Source organism: Misgurnus anguillicaudatus, chromosome 13, assembly GCF_027580225.2.
Source record: "Misgurnus anguillicaudatus chromosome 13, ASM2758022v2, whole genome shotgun sequence".
Taxonomy (NCBI): Eukaryota; Metazoa; Chordata; class Actinopteri; order Cypriniformes; family Cobitidae; genus Misgurnus; species Misgurnus anguillicaudatus.
In genome coordinates this window covers 14593618-14616278 of record NC_073349.2, presented here as the reverse complement: position 1 = coordinate 14616278, position 22661 = coordinate 14593618, and the positions used below count along the sequence as shown (strand labels likewise).

The window sequence follows — 22661 nt, the reverse complement described above, 5'->3', positions numbered from 1 at the left end:
TTCTGCAGAAGTATAACCTTGATATCTTTATTACTGGCTGAGTAAGGCCATGTCAAAGATTGAAATTAAAGTGAAATGAAAGTTTAAGGCTCCCAATCTTATTATTTCTTTATGGGAGTTCAACCTGGACTTGACAAATACTGTCACGTTTTATTAGTGATGCTCAATTATGTAAAATAATTAAGTTAATAGTAAGTCTCTATAACGTAAATGCTACTTCAGTAAAACACCATATGGCTTGGAAACAAAACTGTGAAATATAAAATACGTTTGGCGTCTTTAAACATTAATGATAATTTCCTAATGATTAGAATATGTAACAGGAGCTAAGGAGATCAAGCGTACCTACTGGCCAAAAACGTTCTGTGAAATTGTCAATCAAATGAACTGTAGCCAATCACACTAAAGGGCGTAGTCGCGTCCGTATATCTGATTGGCCTGAACCGCACCAGCGTCGTGATATGACGTCATTACCGGCGCCCAAGCACTAGCAGCGCGTGAATATGGCGAACATCAGAAGTGTCAAGGTGAGAGAATAATTGAATGAATTCATGGAAGTCATTTATAAACCTTTTATAAGATCAATTTGCAAGCGTTGCTTTACAGCAAATATATGTTTATTTCGTTTTTGTATGTTTGTATTCTGCGTTTGCCATCATATTTTGAAGTTATAGCTCAGCGCTTAACGTTACCAGTTGACTGGAACTTTTAGCAGGTGTGAGTTGACTGGGACAGACAGGTAAACAATAGTGAATAACCATCTTTACAAATTGTTAACCTGTTGCAGCCAGTCTTCAAACTCATAAACGTAGCTGTTTACTGTCGGACAATGCCTGTATTGTGTTTGTTGTACATTTAAACATCTGCAGACATATGCAGGTGTGGCGGGGCAGTGGGGAGAAACTGAATAATTAAAACTCTTAATACTCAATCTCAAGATGTAATAGAAGCAGACTACGCCACCCCTGTTTACAGGGGACAATGACAACCCAAAAATAGGGCACAGAGGTTCGTTACCATGGAGGGCAAAGAGACGTGGATGGCAGTACAAAAATATATTTTATTTAAATCACACAAATGGGTAAAACATTCAATATCAATTATAACATATTGCTATAGAAGCCACAATGCGTCAATTTTCCACAGACACACAAAACAAACTTTAAGGCAACCAAGGCTTTACCGTAGCCGGGCAGGCTAGCAAAGAGTAATTATCCTAGGCAAAACCACACACACACACACACACACACACACAGTGAAGTGTAAGCAGTTACAAGCGGCAAACCACACTCCGTGCTCAAAGACCACCACCACACGGCAAGAAAGCTAGCCTCCCGACCCGGGGCCTGGCTGCCTGAAACAAACAAAAAAAGACCATTAATGAATGAATAAACAAAACAAATTATAATAAAAGTGATTTCCAAGATGTTGGGGGACTTACAGTTGGTAATCAGTCAAAGAAATCACTGAATAACTCAAACAAAGAGATTAGTTTTTAACCAACAGAATATTCATAAACAAAATGAAAAAAACAAATTAATTCATACAATTGTATGAATTATTAAACTTTTGAAAACAATCAATTTCACACACACACACACACACACACACACACACTTACAAACAGCCAGTGGCGGTAACTAGAGGGCCGTGCACACGTCACACATGCGGCCAGGAATAGATTTAAAGCAGTCCTACTCCAGCCACCAGCTGTGGTATAAAACAACAAAACAAACAAAACAAAAAAAAGGAAAATCTGCACACATGCAGCAGAGCAATGCAGTCCAACAGCACAGCAAAGCAGAGCCACCAGCAGAGGAGCGAAGCAAAGAAGCGAAGCAGAGAAGCAGCAAGACAGCAGCGCCGTCTCAAGGCATTTAAGCAGCAACCAGCCACCGCAGTATTGTCTTAAGAGCGCTCATTCAGCAAATCAATCGTCCGGTGGTTCCAATGAGACTCACACACAACGCAATCACTGACAAATAATGTTCACAGAACCACACATTGTACCGTAGCTCACAGCATATGCCACCACAGCTTACACGCCTGAATGATACCTCGCAGCTGAGGATTAATAACAGCCTGGACCCACCGCGATGCCTCAACGTGTTATTCCAGCTTTGACGGAAAACCACTCGCGCGCACACACAAAAGGGCGGAGTAACCAGTGACGCATCTCCAGGTGGCATAAACGCAATCTTTAAATAGACCAGCATTAACTGCTGATAGGCTAATCATTACTTGGGAGGGAACCTACCCTACCACAATCTTCCCCCATCTTTTGCATCGTCGCCCCGACGATGAATGACTCAAACCCTAGCAGACTTAATGCCAAGGCCTAAATAAGGCAGAAACAGAGTTTGACATAGTCCCTTCCCTTGCCATCTCCCCAGCTGCCCGAGGGAGATGGTAACGGTTAGAATGCTGGCCAGCATTAGCTCTCCCAGTACGTCGCACCATGGCATCCCCAACGCTGGACTGACTTTCCAACAAGGGTTCTGCAACCACAGGCTCCGTTACTGGCATCACACCTGGTGGTTCAAAAGACACAGGTGCTACCCCTTCACTATGCTCTACACACTCTGACACAGAGGGAACCCCCAACACAGGGCCCTGGGCAATCATCCGATCCTCCATCAGTTGAGCTTCAGGTACCGAAATCCACAAGTCCACCTCTTCCATACATGTGGACTCCTCCAATGGTGATGCCTCCACCACCTCAGGCACCCTGTCAGAAGGCAAGGCAGGGGACTCTACCTGAGCTCTGATCTTCAGCAAGGAGCGATGGACATGCTTCACCTTATTCAAATCGTCTACCGGTGCGATTGTGTAAACAGAACCACCCGTCTTAGGTGCCTTTACCACCTGATACACCACCGGGCTCCAAAGATCCTGGATCTTATGTCGACCTCTCACGCCGTAATTGCGGAGGTAGACCAGCTGGCCCTCTCCCAGTGGTGTATCACGCACATGCAAATCATAATGCGCCTTACGCCGATCTGCAGCTGCCTTCACGTGCTCTCGGGCCCCTTCGAAAGCCACCTGCAACCTGGTTTGGTGCTCTAAGACCCACTCATTTATGCTACCATGACCCATCTCCTGACCGCCACCCAGCAGAAAGTCAATAGGGAGTCTTGGCTCTTGGCCAAACATTAAAAAATAAGGAGATTCACCAGTTGTTTGATGAGGGGTGGTATTGTAGCAAAAAAACCATTTGTGGGAGTGCAGAAGGCCAGTCTACTTTCCGAGAGTTTGGTAGAGTGCGAAGGAGATTGTGCAAGGTTCTGTTAAACCGCTCGCATTGTCCGTTGCCTGCAGGATGGTATGGTGTAGTATGAGACTTGCTAATCTGATAAAGATTACAAAGCTGCTGAACCAAAGAGGACTCAAAACTACGGCCCTGGTCCGAATGAATGCGAGCAGGGACACCAAATTTATAACACCACTCGATAACCAGGACCTGAGCCACCGTCTCAGCCCGCTGGTCCCGAGTGGGAACTGCCACCGTGTACTTGGTGAAGACATCAGTCATCACCAAGATGTTCTCCAGGCCAGAACGTGAAGGCTCAAGCAAAGTAAAATCTATGGCCAAGATTTCATTTGGTCTACTGGCTAGCAGGTGGCCCATAAAACTCTGGGCAACAGGCTGGGTGTCCTTGGCGGCCTGGCACCTCTCGCAATCCCGACACCACTGAACTACATCAGAAGTCGAGCCAGGCCAATAGCAGCGTTGCCTCAATAACGCTGTGGTACGATCGACACCTTGGTGCCCATGTCCTTGATGCATTTGTGTCAGGACCTCACTTCGCAAAACTGATGGGAGAACCAGTTGTAAAACCTCTTCACCCCCATCAGAGCGAAGAACACGACGGTACAGCACCCCTTCCCTTTCTACAAACCGATCCCACTGACGGATCAGGACCAAGGCCAACTTGGGTAACCGTTTACGCTCCTCATGTGTTGGAGGTATTCTACGTCTCCAAAAGGTCAAAACCCTACCAATTACTGGATCTGCCTCCTGCATTGCCTGAACATCGCTTACGGAGCTTGGCAGGGCTGAAATCACAGCTTGTGTTACTGGTGGGACTCCAGCTACCCCCACTGCTTGCACCACAGCAGCTGGGACCTCTGTCCCAGGTAGAAACTCTCTCACCTCACATGAACCAGAACGGTCCTGCCTCGAAAGAGCATCCGCATTTTTGTTACTCCGACCGGATCGATACCTGATCTCAAAATCAAAGACTGCAAGCTGAGCAGCCCAACGCTGCTCAGTGGCCCCTAGCTTGGCAGTATTTAAATGACTGAGAGGGTTGTTGTCTGTAAAGACAACACATCGATGGCCCAATAGATATTCTCTGAATTTCTCCGTCATGGCCCACTTGAGCGCAAGAAACTCCAACTTCATGGAGCTATAGTTAGACATATTGCGCTCAGTGGGCCGAAGACTGCGGCTGGCGTAAGCAATAGGCCGCACCCTACCCCCTTGTTCCTGGGATAAAACTGCTCCTAAACCACCATGACTGGCATCTACTTCCAGGACAAAGGGGAGGGAGAAATCAGCGTAAGCAAGCACTGGAGATGTAATAAGCCTACCTTTTAACTTGTCAAAACTCCTTTGACACTCCTCAGTCCAAACATTAGAAAACTCCTGCCTTGCTCTTACCTTGGGCCCAGCAGCTGCACACTCAGCCACCACCCTGTGGAGGGGAGCCGCCATTTTTGCGAACCCCTCCACAAAGCGACGATAGTAGCTGGCAAAGCCCAAGAATGAGCGCAACTCTGACACACTAGTGGGGCATCTCCATTCAGCTACAGCTTCGATTTTACTAGGATCTGTAGACACTCCCTGTGCTGAAATCACATGTCCGAGATATCTTACCTGTGGCTTAAAGAAAGCGCATTTGCTCAATTTGGCTTTTAAGCCCTCACGCCCCAGGCGATCCAACACAACCCCAGCCGTTCTACATGTTGAGACACAGAGGACGAGAAAACTACGATGTCATCCAAGTAGAGGAGAAGAGACCTGCCTTGCTGGTCCCCAAACATCCGTTCCATTAAACGCTGGAAGGTGCTTGGGGCATTGCAGAGCCCAAATGGCATCCGATTCCATTCGAATAAACCAAAAGGGGTGCAAAAAGCAGTCTTGGGCCGATCTCCTTCAGTGACGGGGACCTGATTGTATCCGCTAGCCAAATCCATAGTGGAAAACCAACAGGCCCCCGTCAAGAAGTCTAAGGACTCCTCAATGCGTGGCAACGGGAAGGCATCCTTTCTCGTCTTTGCATTTAACTGACGGTAGTCTACGCACATGCGTAGACCACCGTCCTTCTTTTTAACAAGAACAAGAGGGGAAGCATAGGGGCTGCAACTCTCCTTAATAATGTTTGTCTCCAACAACTGATTTATGTGAGACTTGACAACCTCATACTCTGATGGAGGAATCCTCCTGTATCGTTGCCTAACAGGAGCAGAGTCTAAAAGGGGAATATCATGAGATATCAAATTTGTGCATCCTAGATCGCCCTCGTGAGATGAAAATACTGTCTGGTACTTGTGGAGCAGAGCCCTGACTTGACCCTGTTCAGTCTCAGAAAGAACAGACAAATCAATGGCTTCAATCTGTTCTTGAAGGGAAGGGGACACCTCCACGGCATGGGAGTTCACTGTAGCAGTTGCAGATTTAACCTCAGTGATCCCAGCAGGCAAACTTACAACACAGACATCATTAAGGGTTCCAAGAACAGTATTAGCGTAAAGCATAACATCCACGGTGCCTACATTAACCACAGGTAAATAAACAGTACCTCGTATGACCTGCACTAATGCGGGAGAAGCCAGCAACCCAGCTGGTAACCCAGACTCTGGAGGTTCAAATAGTACTACACTCCCTGCATACTGCCCTGAACAAGTTGCCGCAACAAACTTCATCATGCCACCTGGAATGCGGCATGGCTGGCGGCCTCGCAACTTAACACTGCCTACTTGACTCCCCACAGCTCCGTCATCTATGCGATGACAATGTTGCAGTGCCTGTATCACGAAACTAGGGACCTCAGTATTTAAGGAGGGGTCGAAAAGGGCCTGACCATGTTGTCCAAAGAGCTCCCGGTAACACCGACTAAGGACATTCATTCCCAGCACCCCTGGAACTTGGGTACGAATGCCACCGGGAGGATCCCTGACAACAAGCACTCCACATTTTGAAACAACACGGCCACATAATTCCACGTCCAATTCCATATAACCTATATATGGAATTGAAAGGCCGTTAGCAGCCCGCAGCTGCAACCACTGGCATGACTTAAGTCGGTCCTGGCCCCATGGTTCAAAATGTTGACGAAAACAACTTTCAGTAATTGTAGATACCATGGAGCCAGTATCGACCAAACATGGCACTGGAACCCCACCCACTTGTACAATCAGATGTGGACAAGACGACATTAAATGAGACATACTTGACTGGTTACTTAAGTAATTAGAGCCGGTCACTTGCCCAACCGCGCTTTGGCTCGGCGGCGCGGTGGGGATTAGTTTCCCGACAACGCAGATGGGCCAGGCTGCCCACCCCCAGCTAATGACGAACTACGCGAAGATGGTTGAGGGCGAGGGGAGACACGGTCCCCTTCACATTCTCTAGCAAAGTGGCCAGGTTTTTGACATCTCCTACATATAATAGGACCTCTATAAGAGAGGTGACTGCGTGGCGGAGGGGCCTGCAAAAGGGCAACACTTTGAGTTAGCTTATTTAGCTGTTCCTGCTGTAATTTCAACATTTCCCTCAACTCACCCAATTCAGTCTTTTGTAAGGGCCTACCATCCTCTAAGGAGGATTCACTGTGCACCCCATACTGAATTCCATAAGCAGATGGAACGGAATGACTACGGGCCCTCATACTCCCTGGCATACCCTCTCTTTCCCATCTAAGGGCTTCGCTTCGGACGTCTAAAAGGGTTAACATAGGTTGACGACGTATCAACTGCTTTAGTTCGCGACGAAGAGCGGCATCAGAAACATGCTCTATAAACTGATCGCGTAACAAAACTTGTGAATTCGGCATTGCATAAGGCGATTGCTGCTTTACTCTATCAAGCAGGCCCATCAAAGCGAGGGAGAACTCCAACAGCGATTCACCCTCCTGTTGTCGCCTAGAAAAGAAAGCCTCCTGAAGAGAGACATATGACTGTGAGCAACCATACAATTCCTTTAACACAGCAATAATTTTATCTGGATCATTACGTTCATCATCTGAGCGGTACTTAATCTCATCACGCGCTTCGCCTTCTAAATGATCAAACAAAAAGAAAGCCTTATCGGAAATGGACATGTGACGAGCCTGCATACAAGCCTGGACCTCCTCCACCCACTCCTCAATACCAATGCCAACCCTGCCACCAAACTTTGGGCACTTTCGATCTCGTGGTACAAAAACAAATCTTTCTGGCAGGGCAGCACTCTCACTATTTAATTGAGGGGTAGCCACAGAAGGCCCAGGCCCAGCAGGAGACGCATCACTAGAGCTAGGTAGTGCAGGTACGCGCTCCTGACGCAGCCTCTCATTATCGGCCCGCAGTTGAGCCACCATTTCCCGCAGTTCCTTTAGCTCCTCCTCCATTACGTTAACCCTGATAACACTTACCGATAAGTAGGCCCACAATGAAGCCCAGGATCAATCCACAAGACGCACGCTGCTGTCCTGCTGCTACCTCTCCTGCAACAATATACAAAAACAAACACACACAAAAAAAACACAAAAACAAAACACCGTTATCCACGTCTCTGCCGAACACGGAACCCTGCCGACTACGCCAGTTTGTGGCGGGGCAGTGGGGAGAAACTGAATAATTAAAACTCTTAATACTCAATCTCAAGATGTAATAGAAGCAGACTACGCCACCCCTGTTTACAGGGGACAATGACAACCCAAAAATAGGGCACAGAGGTTCGTTACCATGGAGGGCAAAGAGACGTGGATGGCAGTACAAAAATATATTTTATTTAAATCACACAAATGGGTAAAACATTCAATATCAATTATAACATATTGCTATAGAAGCCACAATGCGTCAATTTTCCACAGACACACAAAACAAACTTTAAGGCAACCAAGGCTTTACCGTAGCCGGGCAGGCTAGCAAAGAGTATTTATCCTAGTCAAAAACACACACACACACACACACACACACACAGTGAAGTGTAAGCAGTTACAAGCGGCAAACCACACTCCGTGCTCAAAGACCACCACCACACGGCAAGAAAGCTAGCCTCCCGACCCGGGGCCTGGCTGCCTGAAACAAACAAAAAAAAGACCATTAATGAATGAATAAACAAAACAAATTATAAATATAGCTGCAAGCAGCAATGGCGGGCCCTCGCACGTTTTTTTACCGCTACACGGTGCGTCCGAGAAAACGATGCACGGTGGGCAAGGGCATCAAGTGGATAAAATATCAGTGGGCTATTTAATGTTGTTTCTGAGCCATTTGGGGACTGTAGGTAAAAGAAACCCCACATTTTAGACAAACAGGGGCACTAGTGAGCCACTTAAGAGACACGCCTATGTCTGACCTTTTTGTCACCACTTAACAGCCGAAAACTCTGATGTGGGTGCCAAATTTAAAGTTCAACTAAGCACGCCAAGAGCCTTAAACATGCCTGAAATTAAAGTAAAGTTTGACACGTTGCCATGGGAACAGCGTTCGAGATGTCAAAAATTCCTTCGCAATTTATCATCTACAATGTCTCGGCATCATGTTGACCACTTCTCGTGTCAATCGCATGAAAATCCTAGAAGGAGTATTTAAAAGTTATCTGTATGCAACTGAAAGGCTTAAATATGCCTTTAAAATGAAAGTAAAGTTTGACAGGTTGCCATGGAAACAGCGTTTGAGATATCAAAAATCCCTTCGCAATTTATCATCTACAATGTCTCGGCATCATGGTGACCACTTTTGGTGTCAATCGCATGAAAATCCTAGAAGGAGTATTTAAAAGAACATTGCATGGAACTTTCAAAAAAATCCAGCTTTGTGACTGACACACTTCCTGGCGCCTGGTGGTGGCGCTATACCCGGGAGTCACAATAGGCACATCGATGTGATCGGAATCTTCAGATGAACAAACACCCCGCGTGTCATTACAATAAGACATTTTTTGCCTTAGATATTAGACACTTCCTGTTTCTCTGATTTCGCCACAACTTTGTCGGCTCGCCATGGCAGAACCGTTCGAGATATCAAAAATCCCTTCGCAATTTAGCAAGTCCAATGTCTCGACATCATGTTCACCACTTTTGGTGTCAATCGCATGCATCCTCTAGGAGGAGTATTCAAAATTTCAACGCATGCATTTTTTAAACAATCCAAAATAGCTGACTTCCTGTTGGGCGGAGCTTAAATATTAGAGGGCGAAAGTTGTTCGGGTCAATGAGATCTATATGCGTACCAACTCTCGTACATGTGCGTACATGTTTGCACGATCTGTGCCCCAATGTTTGTTTTTGAATTACAGGGGGCGCTACAGAGCCCCCGTGCCACGCCCGTGTTTCAGCCTTTGGCTTTCGGCGATCACGGACGACTCTGATGTCTGTGCCAAATTTCAAGAGTTTTCGAGTATGTTAAGGCCCCCAAAATGCCCAAAAGTGTTGAAAAAAAAAAAAAATAATAATAATAAATATAGCTGCAAGCAGCGATGGCGGGCCCTCGCACGTTTGTTTACCGCTACACGGTGCCTCCGAGAAAACGATGCACGGTGGGCAAGTGCATCAAGTGGGTAAATATCATGCTGCTACTGACCCATTTAGGTACTGTAGGTAAAAGAAACCCCACATTTTAGACAAGCGGGGGCGCTAGTGAGCCACTAAATAGACACGCCTTTATCTGACGTTTTTGTCAACACTTAACAGCCGACAAATCTGATGTGTGTGCCAAATTTAAAGTTAATCTAAGCACACCAAGAGCCTTAAATATGCCTGACATAAAAGTAAAGTTTGACACGTTGCCATGGGAACAGCGTTAGAGATGTCATAAATTCCTTCGCAATTTAGCGTCTACAATGTCTCAGCATCATGTTGACAACTTCTGGTGTGAATTGCATTATTTCCCTAGAAGGAGTATTAAAAAGAACATTGCATGCGACTGTCAGGCTTAAATAAGCCTTTAAAATGAAAGTAAAAAGTTTGACGCGTTGCCATGGGAACAGCGTTTGAGATATCAAAAATCCCTTCACTATTTATCATCTCCAATGTCTCGGCATCATGTTGACCACGTTTGGTGTCAATCGCATGAATATCCTAGAAGGAGTATTGAAAAGATCACTGCATGCAACTGAAGGGCTTAAATATGCCTTTAAAATGAAATTAAAGTTTGACGCGTTGTCATGGGAACAACGTTTGAGATATCAAAAATCCCTTCGCAATTTATCATCTACTATGTCTTGGCATCATGTTGACCACTTTTGATGTCAATCGCATAAACATTCTAGGAGGAGTATTTAAAAGAACATCACATGGAACTGTCAAAAAATCAACCTTTGTGACTGCAACACTTCCTGGCGCCTGGTGGTGGCGCTATACCCGAGACTTACAATAGGCACATCGATGCGATCGGAATCTTCAGACGAACAAACACCCCACGTGTCATCACTATAAGACATTTTTTGCCTTAGATATTAGACACTTCCTGTTTCTCTGATTTCGCCATGACTTTGCCGCTTCGCCATGGCAACACCGTTCGAGATATCAAAAATCCCTTCGCAATTTAGCAAGTCCAATGTCTTGACATCATGATCACCACATTTGGTGTCATTTGCATGAATCCCCTAGGAGGAGTATTCAAAAGTTCACCGCATGCATTTTTTAAACAATCCAAAATGGCGGACTTCCTGTTGGGCGGAGCTGAAATGTTAGAGGGCGAAAGTTGTTCGGGTCGATGAGATCTATATGTGTACCAACTTTCGTAAATGTGCGTACATGTTTGCCCGATCTGTTCACTCTTGTTTGTTTTTGCATTACAGGGGGCGCTACAGAGCCCCCGTGCCACGCCCGTGTTCCAGCCTTTGGCTTTCGGCGATCACGGACGACTCTGATGTCTGTGCCAAATTTCAAGAGTTTTCGAGTATGTTAAGGCCCCCAAAATGTCCAAAAGTGTTGAAAAAAAAAAAAAAAAAAAAAAAAAAAATAATAAAAAATATAGCTGCAAGCAGCGATGGCGGGCCCTCGCACGTTTTTTTACCGCTACACGGTGCCTCCGAGAAAATGATGCACGGTGGGCATGTGTATCAAGTGGGTAAATATCAGTGGACTATTTCATGTTGCTACTGATCCATTTAGGTACTGTAGGTAAAAGAAACCCCACATTTTAGACAAATGGGGGCGCTAGTGAGACACTAAATAGACACGCCTTTATCTGACGTTTTTGTCAACACTTAACAGCCGACAACTCTGATGTGTTTGCCAAATTTAAATTTAATTTAAGCACGCCAAGAGCCTTAAATATGCCTGAAATAAAAGTAAAGTTTGACGTGTTGCCATGGGAACAGCGTTTGAGATATCAAAAATCCCTTCGCAATTTATCATCTACAATGTCTCACCATTATGTTGACCACTTCTGGAGTCAATCACATTATTTCCTCAGGAGGAGTATTTAAAAGTTTACCGCATGCAGATGTAAGGTTTAAATATGCCTTAAAAATGAAAGTAAAGTTTGACGCGTTGCCATGGGAACAGTGTTTGAGATATCAAAAATCCCTTCGCAATTTATCATCTACAATGTCTCGGCATCATGTTGACCACTTTTGGTAACAATCGCATGAAAATCCTAGAAGGAGTATTTAAAAGAACATCGCATGGAACTGTGAAAAAAAATCACCTTTGTGACTGACACACTTCCTGGCGCCTGGTGGTGGCGCTATACCCGGGAGTCACAATAGGCACATCGATGCGATCGGAATCTTTAGACGAACAAACATCCCGCATGGCATCACAATAAGATATTTTTTGCCTTAGATATTAGACACTTCCTGTTTCTCTGAATTCGCCATGAATTCGTCGCCTCGCCATGGCGGAACCGTTCGAGATATCAAAAATCCCTTCGCAATTTAGCAAGTCCAATGTCTCGACATCATGTTCACCACTTTTGGTGTCAATCGCATTCATCCTCTAGGAGGAGTATTTAAAAGTTCACCGCATGCATTTTTTAAACAATCCAAAATGGCGGACTTCCTGTTGGGCGGAGCTAAAATGTTAGAGGGCGAAAGTTGTTCGGGTCGATGAGATCTATATGTGTACCAACTTTCGTAAATGTGCGTACATGTTTGCCCGATCTGCGCACTACTGTTTGTTTTTGCATTACAGGGGGCGCTACAGAGCCCCCGTGCCACGCCCGTGTTCCAGCCTTTGTCTGTTCGCAATGACGGACGACTCTAACGTCTGTGCCAAATTTCAAGAGTTTTCGAGTATGTTAAGGCACCCAAAATGCCCAAAAGTGTTAAAAAAAATAAAAATAAAAATAAAAATAAAAAAAAAAATAATAAATTTGAGCAAAAACAATAGGGCTTCGCACCTTTCGGTGCAGGCCATTCTGGCCTGCTCCTCGGTGCTCGGGCCCTAATTAAAACTGCAAGCAGTGATGGAAGGGCCCTCGCACGCATGTGCACCGCCACTCTATGGCCTTAGTAAAGCAATAAACCAGGGGGATTGAAATTTCCGTGGATAAATATAGGTGGATATTCAAAGGAACTTTGAAGTGCCACTACTCCTTTATGCAGCAGGTGGCGCTATGATTGTAATTGATTGTTGTAACATTGATGTGTTGAGGCCAGGACCCTTGTCAAACGTATGATGTCTGCGACAGGTCGGACATTGCATGTCTGAGTTACAACAGCTTTCTCATGGCGAAAAATCAAACTTTGACAGGCCACAACGGACACGCCCCTTTAACGAAATGTCAATATCTTCACAATTTATCATTGTGAAGTCCCTAAGTTCAGACTGACCAAATATGATGATGATCTGAATACACTTCAATGAGCAGTAAATCACAGTGTAAAACATGACATTTCCTGCTTCCAGCAGGTGGCGCTATAACTTTTACTGAATATTGCCATGTTAATGTGTTCAGGACAGGACAATTATCAAACTTGTGAAGCGTGGGTCAGATTGGACATTTTAAACCCGAGTTGGAACAACTTCCTGTTTCATTGAGAAACACAGACATTTGGCAAGCCGCCACATACACACCCTCCATTGAAATGTCAAGATCTCCGCAATTTAGCATTGCAAAGCCCTTTAGATGACACTCACCAAATATGATGATTATCTGATTAAATTTATAGGAGGAGTTTGTTAAAATACGAAGGCCAGAAATGGCAAAATTTGCACTCAAATTACAGAGAAAATTCAAAATGGCTGACTTCCTGTGGGGTTTAGAGCTTTGCTCCAAGAGACTTTTTTGTAGGTCTTGGGGTGATACATGATCCTACCGCATTTCGTATCTGTGCAATTAACGTAGCTGGGGGGGCTGCTCTATTGAATTTTTGTAGGTGGCGCTATAGAGCCATTTTAACACCCCAAGTTCTGAAGCCTATATCACATGAAAATATTCGCCACTTTTGACACGTGTGCAACGTTTCATGACTTTTTGAGCTCGTTTAGGCTGTCAAAAATGGGATTCATTTAGCGATACTTTGCGAGGCCGCAACGGACACGCCCTTTCACGAAAAGTCAAGGTCGTTGCTATTTATCATCACACAAGGTCTTGAGATTAGACTGATGAAATATGATGTTGATATGGTTAAATCTCTAAGAGCAGTAAGTCACAGCATAAAAGGTGGTATTTCCTGCTGCCTCTAGGTGGCGCTATGACTGATACTGAATTATGCCATGTTGATGTGTTCAGGCCGGGACCCTTATGAAACGTGTGAAGTTGGGGGCAGATCGGACTATGTATGTCTGAATTACAACAGCTTCCGGTTTCATGGCGAAACATCACACTTTGCCAGGCCGCCACGGACACGCCCTTCAACGAAAAGTCAAGATCTTTGCAATTTATCACCGCAACGGCCTTAACATCAGTCAGACCAAATATGATGATGATTTCATTAAATCTCTAAGAGCTGTAAATCACAGCGTAAAACATGGTATTTCCTCCTACCTCTAGGTGGCGCTATGAGTGAAGTTGAATATTGGCATTGAAATGTGTTCAGGCCAAGACACTTATCAAACGTATGAAGCGTGGGGTAGATTGGACATTGTATGCCTGAGTTAGAGCCACTTCCTGTTTCATGGCGAAAATGCAGAAATTTGTCAGGCCGCCACGGACACACCCTCCGACGAAAAGTCAAGATCTCCGCAATTTAACACCGCAAATGCCTTTAGATGAGATTGACCAAATATGACGATGATCGGATTAAATCTGTAGGAGGAGTTCGATAAAGTATGAAGCCTGGAAATGACCAAATTTGCACAAAAATCAAGGCAAAAATTCAAAATGGCGGACTTCCTGTTGGGTTTAGAGCTTCGCTCCAAGAGACTTTTTTGTAGGTCTTGGGGTGATAGATGATCCTACCAAATTTCGTATCTGTACGTTTTTCGTAGCGGGGGGGCTGTTCTCTTGAAATTTTGCAGGTGGCGCTATCGAGCCATTTCTACACGCCCACTTCTGGCGCCTATACCACATGTAAATTTTCGCCACTTCTGACATGTGTGCAAAATTTCATGAGTTTTCGAGCATGTTTCGCCCCTCAAAACTGCGATTCACTTTGGAGAAGAAGAAGAATAAATAATAATAATAATAATAATAATAATAATAATAATAAACCGAGCAAAAACAATAGGGTCCTCGCACCCCGGTGTGCTCGGGCCCTAAATATAGCTGCAAGCAGCGATGGCGGGCCCTCGCACGTTTATTTACCGCTACACGGTGCCTCTGAGAAAACGATGCACGGTGGGCAAGTGCATCAAGTGGGTAAATATCGGGGGACTACCCATTAAGGGACTGTAGGTAAATGAAACCCAACATTTTAGATAAACGGGGGCGCTAGTGAGCCACTAAATAGACACGCCTTTATCTGACGTTTTTGTCAACACTTAACAGCCGACAACTCTGATGTGTGTGCCAAATTTAAAGTTAATCTAAGCACGCCAAGAGCCTTAAATAAGCCTGAAATAAAAGTAAAGTTTGACGCATTGCCATGGGAACAGCGTTCGAGATGTCAAAAATTCCTTCGCAATTTATCATCTACAATGTCTCGGCATCATGTTGACCACTTCTTGTGTCAATCGCATGAATCCCATACGAGGAGTATTTAAAGGTTCACAGCATGTAACAGTCAGCCTTAAATATGCTGGAAAGTGAAAGCAAAGTTTGACGCATTGCCATGGGAACAGCGTTTGAGATATCAAAAATCCCTTCGCAATTTATCATCTACAATGTCTCACCATTATGTTGACCACTTCTGGAGTCAATCACATTATTTCCTCAGGAGGAGTATTTAAAAGTTTACCGCATGCAGATGTAAGGTTTAAATATGCCTTAAAAACGAAAGTAAAGTTTGACAGGTTGCCATGGGAACAGCGTTTGAGATATCAAAAATCCCTTCGCAATTCATCATCTACAATGTCTCGGCATCATGTTGACCACTTTTGGTAACAATCGCATTAAAATCCTAGAAGGAGTATTTAAAAGAACATCGCATGGAACTGTGAAAAAAATCACCTTTGTGACTGACACACTTCCTGGCGCCTGGTGGTGGCGCTATACCCAAGACTCACAATAGGCACATCGATGCGATCGGAATCTTTAGACGAACAAACATCCCGCATGGCATCACAATAAGATATTTTTTGCCTCAGATATTAGACACTTCCTGTTTCTCTGAATTCGCCATGAATTCGTCGCCTCGCCATGGCGGAACCGTTCGAGATATCAAAAATCCCTTCGCAATTTAGCAAGTCCAATGTCTCGACATCATGTTCACCACTTTTGGTGTCAATCGCATTCATCCTCTAGGAGGAGTATTTAAAAGTTCACCGCATGCATTTTTTAAACAATCCAAAATGGCGGACTTCCTGTTGGGCGGAGCTAAAATGTTAGAGGGCGAAAGTTGTTCGGGTCGATGAGATCTATATGTGTACCAACTTTCGTAAATGTGCGTACATGTTTGCCCGATCTGTGCACTACTGTTTGTTTTTGCATTACAGGGGGCGCTACAGAGCCCCCGTGCCACGCCCGTGTTCCAGCCTTTGTCTGTTCGCAATGACGAACGACTCTAATGTCTGTGCCAAATTTCAAGAGTTTTCGAGTATGTTAAGGCACCCAAAATGCCCAAAAGTGTTAAAAAAAAAAAAAATAAAAATAAAAATAAAAAAAAAAATAATAAATTCGAGCAAAAACAATAGGGCTTCGCACCTTTCGGTGCAGGCCATTCTGGCCTGCTCCTCGGTGCTCGGGCCCTAAATATAGCTGCAAGCAGCAATGGCGGGCCCTCGCACGTTTTTTTACCGCTACACGGTGCGTCCGAGAAAACGATGCACGGTGGGCAAGGGCATCAAGTGGGTAAATATCAGTGGGCTATTTAATGTTGTTACTGACCCATTTGGGGACTGTAGGTAAAAGAAACCCCACATTTTAGACAAACGGGGGCGCTAGTGAGCCACTAAATAGACACGCCTTTCTCTGACCTTTTTGTCAACACTTAACAGCCGACAAATCTGATGTGTGTGCCAAATTTAAATTTAATCTAAGCACGCCAAGAGCCTTAAATAAGCCTGAAATCAAAGTAAAGTTTGACGCGTTGCCATGGGAATAGCGTTTGAGATATCAAAAATTCCTTCGCAATTTAGCGTCTACAATGTCTCAGCATCATGTTGACCACTTTTGGTGTCAATCGCATGAAAATCCTAGAAGCAGTATTTAAAAGAACATTGCATGGAACTTTCAAAAAAATCCAGCTTTGTGACTGCAACACTTCCTGGCGCCTGCTGGTGGCGCTATACCCGGGAGTCACAATAGGCACATCGATGCAATCGGAATCTTCAGACGAACAAACACCCCGCGTGTCATTACAATAAGACATTTTTTGCCTTAGATATTAGACACTTCCTGTTTCTCTGATTTCGCCACAACTTTGTCGGCTCGCCACGGCAGAACCGTTCGAGATATCAAAAATCCCTTCGCAATTTAGCAAGTCCAATGTCTCGACATCATGTTCACCACTTTTGGTGTCAATCGCATGCATCCTCTAGGAGGAGTATTCAAAAGTTCAACGCATGCATTTTTTAAACAATCCAAAATAGCTGACTTCCTGTTGGGCGGAGCTTAAATGTTAGAGAGCGAAAGTTGTTCGGGTCGATGAGATCTATATGCGTACCAACTCTCGTACATGTGCGTACATTTTTGCACGATCTGTGCCCCAATGTTTGTTTTTGCATTACAGGGGGCGCTACAGAGTTCCCTTGCCACGCCCGAGTTCCAGCCTTTGCCGGGTCCTAATGGCCGACGACTCTGACATCTCTGCCAATTTTCAAGAGTTTTTGAGTATGTTAAGGCCCCCAAATTGCCCCGAAACGTAAAAAAAAATAAATAAAAAAAAAAAATATATAGCTGCAAGCAGCGATGGCGGGCCCTCGCACGTTATTTTACCGCTATACGATGCCTCCGAGAAAACGATGCACGGTGAGCAAGTGCATCAAGTGGGTAAATATCAGTGGGCTATTTCATGTTGTTATTGACCCATTTGGGGACTGTAGGTAAAAGAAACCCCACATTTTAGACAAACGGGGGCGCTGGTGAGCCTCTTAAGAGACACGCCTATGTCTGACCTTTTTGTGCACACTTAACAGTCGACAACTCTGATGTGTGTGCCAAGTTTTAGGTTAATCTAAGCACGCCAAGAGCCTTAAACATGCCTAAAATTAAAGTAAAATTTGACGCGTTGCCATGGGGACAGCGTTGGAGATATCAAAAATCCCTTCGCAATTTATCATCTACTATGCCTCGGCATCATGTTGACCACTTTTGGTGTCAATCGCATGAAAATCCTAGAAGGAGTATTTAAAAGAACATTGGATGGAACTGTCAAAAAAATCCACCTTTGTGACTGACACACTTCCTGGCACCTGGTAGTGGCGCTATACCCGAGACTCACAATAGGCACATCGATGCGATCGGAATCTTCAGACGAACAAACGTCCTGCGTATCATTAAAATAAGACATTTTTTGCCTTAGATATTAGACACTTCCTGTTTCTCTGATTTCGCCACAACTTTGTCGCCTCGCCATGGCAGAACCGTTCGAGATATCAAAAATCCCTTCGCAATTTAGCAAGTACAATGTCTCGACATCATGTTCACCGCGTTTGGTGTCAATCGCATAAATCCCCTAGGAGGAGTATTCAAAAGTTCATCACATGCGTTTTTGAAACAATCAAAAATGGCAGACTTCCTGTTGGGCGGAGCTAATAGGTTTAAAGGCAAAAGTTGTTCGGGTCGATGAGTTCTATATGTGTACCAACTCTCGTACATGTGCGTACATTTTTGCCCGATCTGTGCCCCAATGTTTGTTTTTGAATTACAGGGGGCGCTACAGAGCTCCCTTGCCACGCCCGTGGTCCGGCCTTTGCCCGGACCTGATGGCCGACGACTCTGATGTCTGTGCAAAATTTCAAGAGTTTTTGAGTATGTTAAGGCCCCCAAATTGCCCCGAAACGTAAAAATAAAATAAAAAAAAAAAAAATAATAATAATAATAAAAATAATAATCCGAGCAAAAACAATAGGGCTTCGCACCTTTCGGTGCAGGCCATTCTGGCCTGCTCCTCGGTGCTCGGGCCCTAATAAAAGTGATTTCCAAGATGTTAGGGGGGGGACTTACAGTTGGTAATCAGTCAAAGAAATCACTGAATAACTCAAACAAAGAGATTAGTTTTTAACCAACAGAATATTCATAAACAAAATGAAAAAAACAAATTAATTCATACAATTGTATGAATTATTAAACTTTTGAAGACAATAATCAATTTCACACACACTTACGAACAGCCAGTGGCGGTAACTAGAGGCCCATGCACACGTCACACATGCGGCGAGGAATAGATTGAAAGCAGTCCTACTCCAGCCACCAGCTGTGGTATAAAACAACAAAACAAACAAAACAAAAAAAAGGAAAATCTGCACACATGCAGCAGAGCAATGCAGCCAAAGAGCACAGCAAAGCAGAGCCACCAGCAGAGGAGCGAAGCAAAGAAGCGAAGCAGAGAAGCAGCAAGACAGCAGCGCCGTCTTAAAGCATTTAAGCAGCAATCCGCCACCCCAGTATTTACTTAAGAGCGCTCATTCAGCAAATCAATCGTCCGGTGGTTCCAATGAGACTCACACACAACGCAATCACTGACAAATAATGTTCACAGAACCACACATTGTACCATAGCTCACAGTATATGCCACCACAGCTTACACGCCTGAGTGAAACCTCGCAGCTGAGGATTAATAACAGCCTGGACCCACCGCGATGCCTCAACGTGTTATTCCAGCTTTGACGGAAAACCACTCGCGCGCACACACAAAAGGGCGGAGTAACCAGTGACGCATCTCCAGGTGGCATAAACGCAATCTTTAAATAGACCAGCATTAACTGCTGATAGGCTAATCATTACTTGGGAGGGAACCTACCCTACCACACAGGCTGTATCTGCACTGACCACGCCCACAGTATCTTAATTAAATGAGTACTATCCATGCATTATACCATTACAACAGAGCTACTGCTTATCACAAACACATTATATAAAGTTATAAAAGGTACTTATATCCACTGTGTGACAGGGTATGGTGGGTCTGGTGACAGGAGGGGCATCTGGTTTGGGGAGAGCAACTGTGGAGCGCCTTATCAGCCAGGGTGCCAGCGCTGTGATCCTAGACCTGCCCAGTTCAGATGGACACAAGCTTGCTGCTGCCCTTGGGGATCGTTGTGCATTTGCCCCAACCGATGTGAGTGACTTCTTTCACATATTTCACATTGTCTCCTAAAATTATACAATGAACAAAAATGAAATCTTGCTATGTTAAAGGGATAGTTCACCCAAAAATGAAAATTCTGTCATTATTTACTCACCCCCATGCTGTTACAAACCTGTATAAATGTCTTTGTTCTGATGAGCACAAAGGAAGATTTTTTGAGGAGTGTTTGTAACCAAACCGTTCATGTACTCCATTTACTTCCATAGTATTCTTTATTCCTACTATAGAAGCGAACGGGGTCCACTAACGGTTTGGTTACAAACATTTCTCAAAATATCTTCCTTTGTGTTCATCATAACAAAGAAATTTATACGGGTTTGTAACAACATGAGGGTGTACTGTAACATTGATACAAAATGTTTAATGTACCTGTAATAAAATTTAAATAAAGAGCAAATATGTCAGTTTTCATAGTTGGACATCACTACTGTGTGTGCTTTTTGGAGCTTCACAATATTGACCACCATTCAATAGCATTACAAAGCTAGGATATTATTTAATACAACTCAAATTTTGTTCAACTGAAGAAAGGAAACAGTATGGTATAAGGTTCAGAGAATGTTCATTTTATAGTGTTGTTCTTTTAAAATCTCTACTTTAGTTCTAATAAGACCTTTTGTGATTAAGGTCACATCAGAGTCAGATGTGAAATCGGCTGTTGAGTTGGCCAAGGAGAAGTTTGGCAAGGTGGATTTGGCAGTGAACTGTGCCGGAGTGGCTGTTGCTGTGAAAACATACAACTTCAAAAAGGATCTTCCTCACAGCCTGGAGGACTTCACTCGTGTTATCACTGTAAGCCAAACTACATCATCCCTTATATAGGAGGTCCAAGTGTACAGCTGATGATAGTTTTAGACTACAGTATTGTTGAGTTTCAAATCAATATTACAAAACTGCCAAATTTTACATATATTAATAATCAAAATGATTACAACATTACTGGCTTTGAAATTGTAGAAACATGCATTTCTGTAAAACAGCTTAAAACGATATGTATGCAGATATTAAGAGCCATACAAATAAATGTGAATTAAACAAGGATCTCCTTTGACTAGGAATTTTATTCATCAGGCGTTTTGCATGTTAGTCAGAGAGAATAAAGGCCATCAATAAATATAAATCGGACAATAAAGATGCCACACTCGGAGCATAAAAGCTAGACAAAGTACTAAGATGAATGTTGGGGGAAACACATTATTTATCATTGTTATTTATCTAAACCGTCAATGCTATTTAGATGACTAGTAAATGACTGGAATTTAATGGGGGTTTTGCATGAATCATTAAGTCCATTATGAATTATGTGCACTAAAGGTTAACATTGCTGGGACGTTTAATGTGATCAGACTGGCTGCGGGGGAGATGGGAAAAAATGAGCCTGATGCCGATGGGCACAGGGGCTGTATCGTCAACACAGCCAGCGTTGCTGCTTTTGATGGGCAGGTATACCAAATAATTTTTTTTTAACCATGCTTATAGTTTTAATACACTGAACACATCAGGTATTATAATGTGTGTTGTTGAATCATTGTCTGTTTTTGGAAGGTGGGCCAAGCTGCATACTCCGCCTCCAAGGGTGGGATTGTAGGGATGACTCTTCCTATTGCTCGGGACCTTGCACCTGTGGGGATCCGTGTAGTCACCATCGCCCCAGGTCATTACAGTAACTGTACATTCTGTTTATTATTTGTTTTGATTTTTTATTTGTAATGTTCATATCTCTCATATTTTCCATACAGGTCTGTTCTCCACGCCCCTACTTGCTGGATTACCCGAGAAGGTGAGGAACTTTCTGGCCAGGCAGGTGCCCTTCCCCTCACGTCTAGGAGATCCGGCTGAGTTTGCACACCTTGTGACGTCTATAGCAGAAAACCCGATGATCAATGGTGAGGTGATTCGCTTGGACGGAGCCATCCGCATGCAACCTTGAAGGAACTTGAACTAGAGATAAGGGTAACATAGTGGACTGTTGTGTCTTTGGTCTGAATTTTCAACACAATTCATAAAACCTGGATGCTTTCTGTCTAAGATGAAGTTTTCTCACTCATATTGGAAATAGATTTTTACACACTTAAGTCAGTCTGGTATTCATTTACTTGGTCTACTGTTCATATGTGTCCTAGTAGTACATACTAGCTCTGAAGATGTGGATCATATATTTAGCCTAATATATGTCAGAGAAATGCCTTATTCATATAACCATAAGGAGACTTCTAGTCATTCATGCCGAATGTCTTTGTGTAAAATGAAATGTACTGTAATATAATAAGCATAAGAGGATGAGTTATGATGAATACATATTTAGCAGTTTTCCCCATTCATTGAGTCGAAAACAAACCTCAAGGATGATGGTTCATTTAAAACACTTTACCACAGTTCTGTTCCCTGTTTTTCTTGTTGTATAATAAAAATTTCCTAGTTTGTAGTAGCAACTTTTTTTTAATTTATAGACAAATACCCCATCACAACAGAATCAGTATCTGATCCAGCAGAGGGCAGAAATGAGCACGACTGGAAGCTCATAGGTATGGAGGACTACAAGAGTTATGCAAAATGTAATAAAGAACTTCAATATTTAATAACTACCTGGACAATAAAAATAGCAATTAATACATAAGTTTAATAATTAAATTAATTAATTTATAAATA

At 43.8% G+C, this 22661-nt stretch overlaps 1 protein-coding gene across 1 annotated transcript; it reads left to right on the top strand.

Annotated features, from left to right (window-relative positions):
• The first annotated feature begins 393 nt into the window (after positions 1–393).
• On the top strand, positions 394–22440 carry hsd17b10 (hydroxysteroid (17-beta) dehydrogenase 10). The gene is made up of 6 exons (XM_055189004.2): positions 394–527; positions 19818–19982; positions 20640–20804; positions 21327–21455; positions 21558–21666; positions 21752–22440. The coding sequence occupies exons 1-6, from the start codon at positions 504–506 to the stop codon at positions 21940–21942; spliced, it is 783 nt and encodes a 260-aa protein (XP_055044979.1). The 5' UTR covers positions 394–503; the 3' UTR covers positions 21943–22440.
• The last annotated feature ends 221 nt before the right edge of the window (positions 22441–22661 follow it).

Bases quoted from the DNA above. Each gene is read 5' to 3' on its own strand.
- hsd17b10 (XM_055189004.2), top strand. From the start codon at position 504: ATGGCGAACATCAGAAGTGTCAAG. The intron at 19,983-20,639 runs GTGAGTGACTTC...TTTGTGATTAAG, and splicing joins GTGCATTTGCCCCAACCGAT to GTCACATCAGAGTCAGATGT. The intron at 21,667-21,751 runs GTCATTACAGTA...TTTTCCATACAG, and splicing joins TGTAGTCACCATCGCCCCAG to GTCTGTTCTCCACGCCCCTA.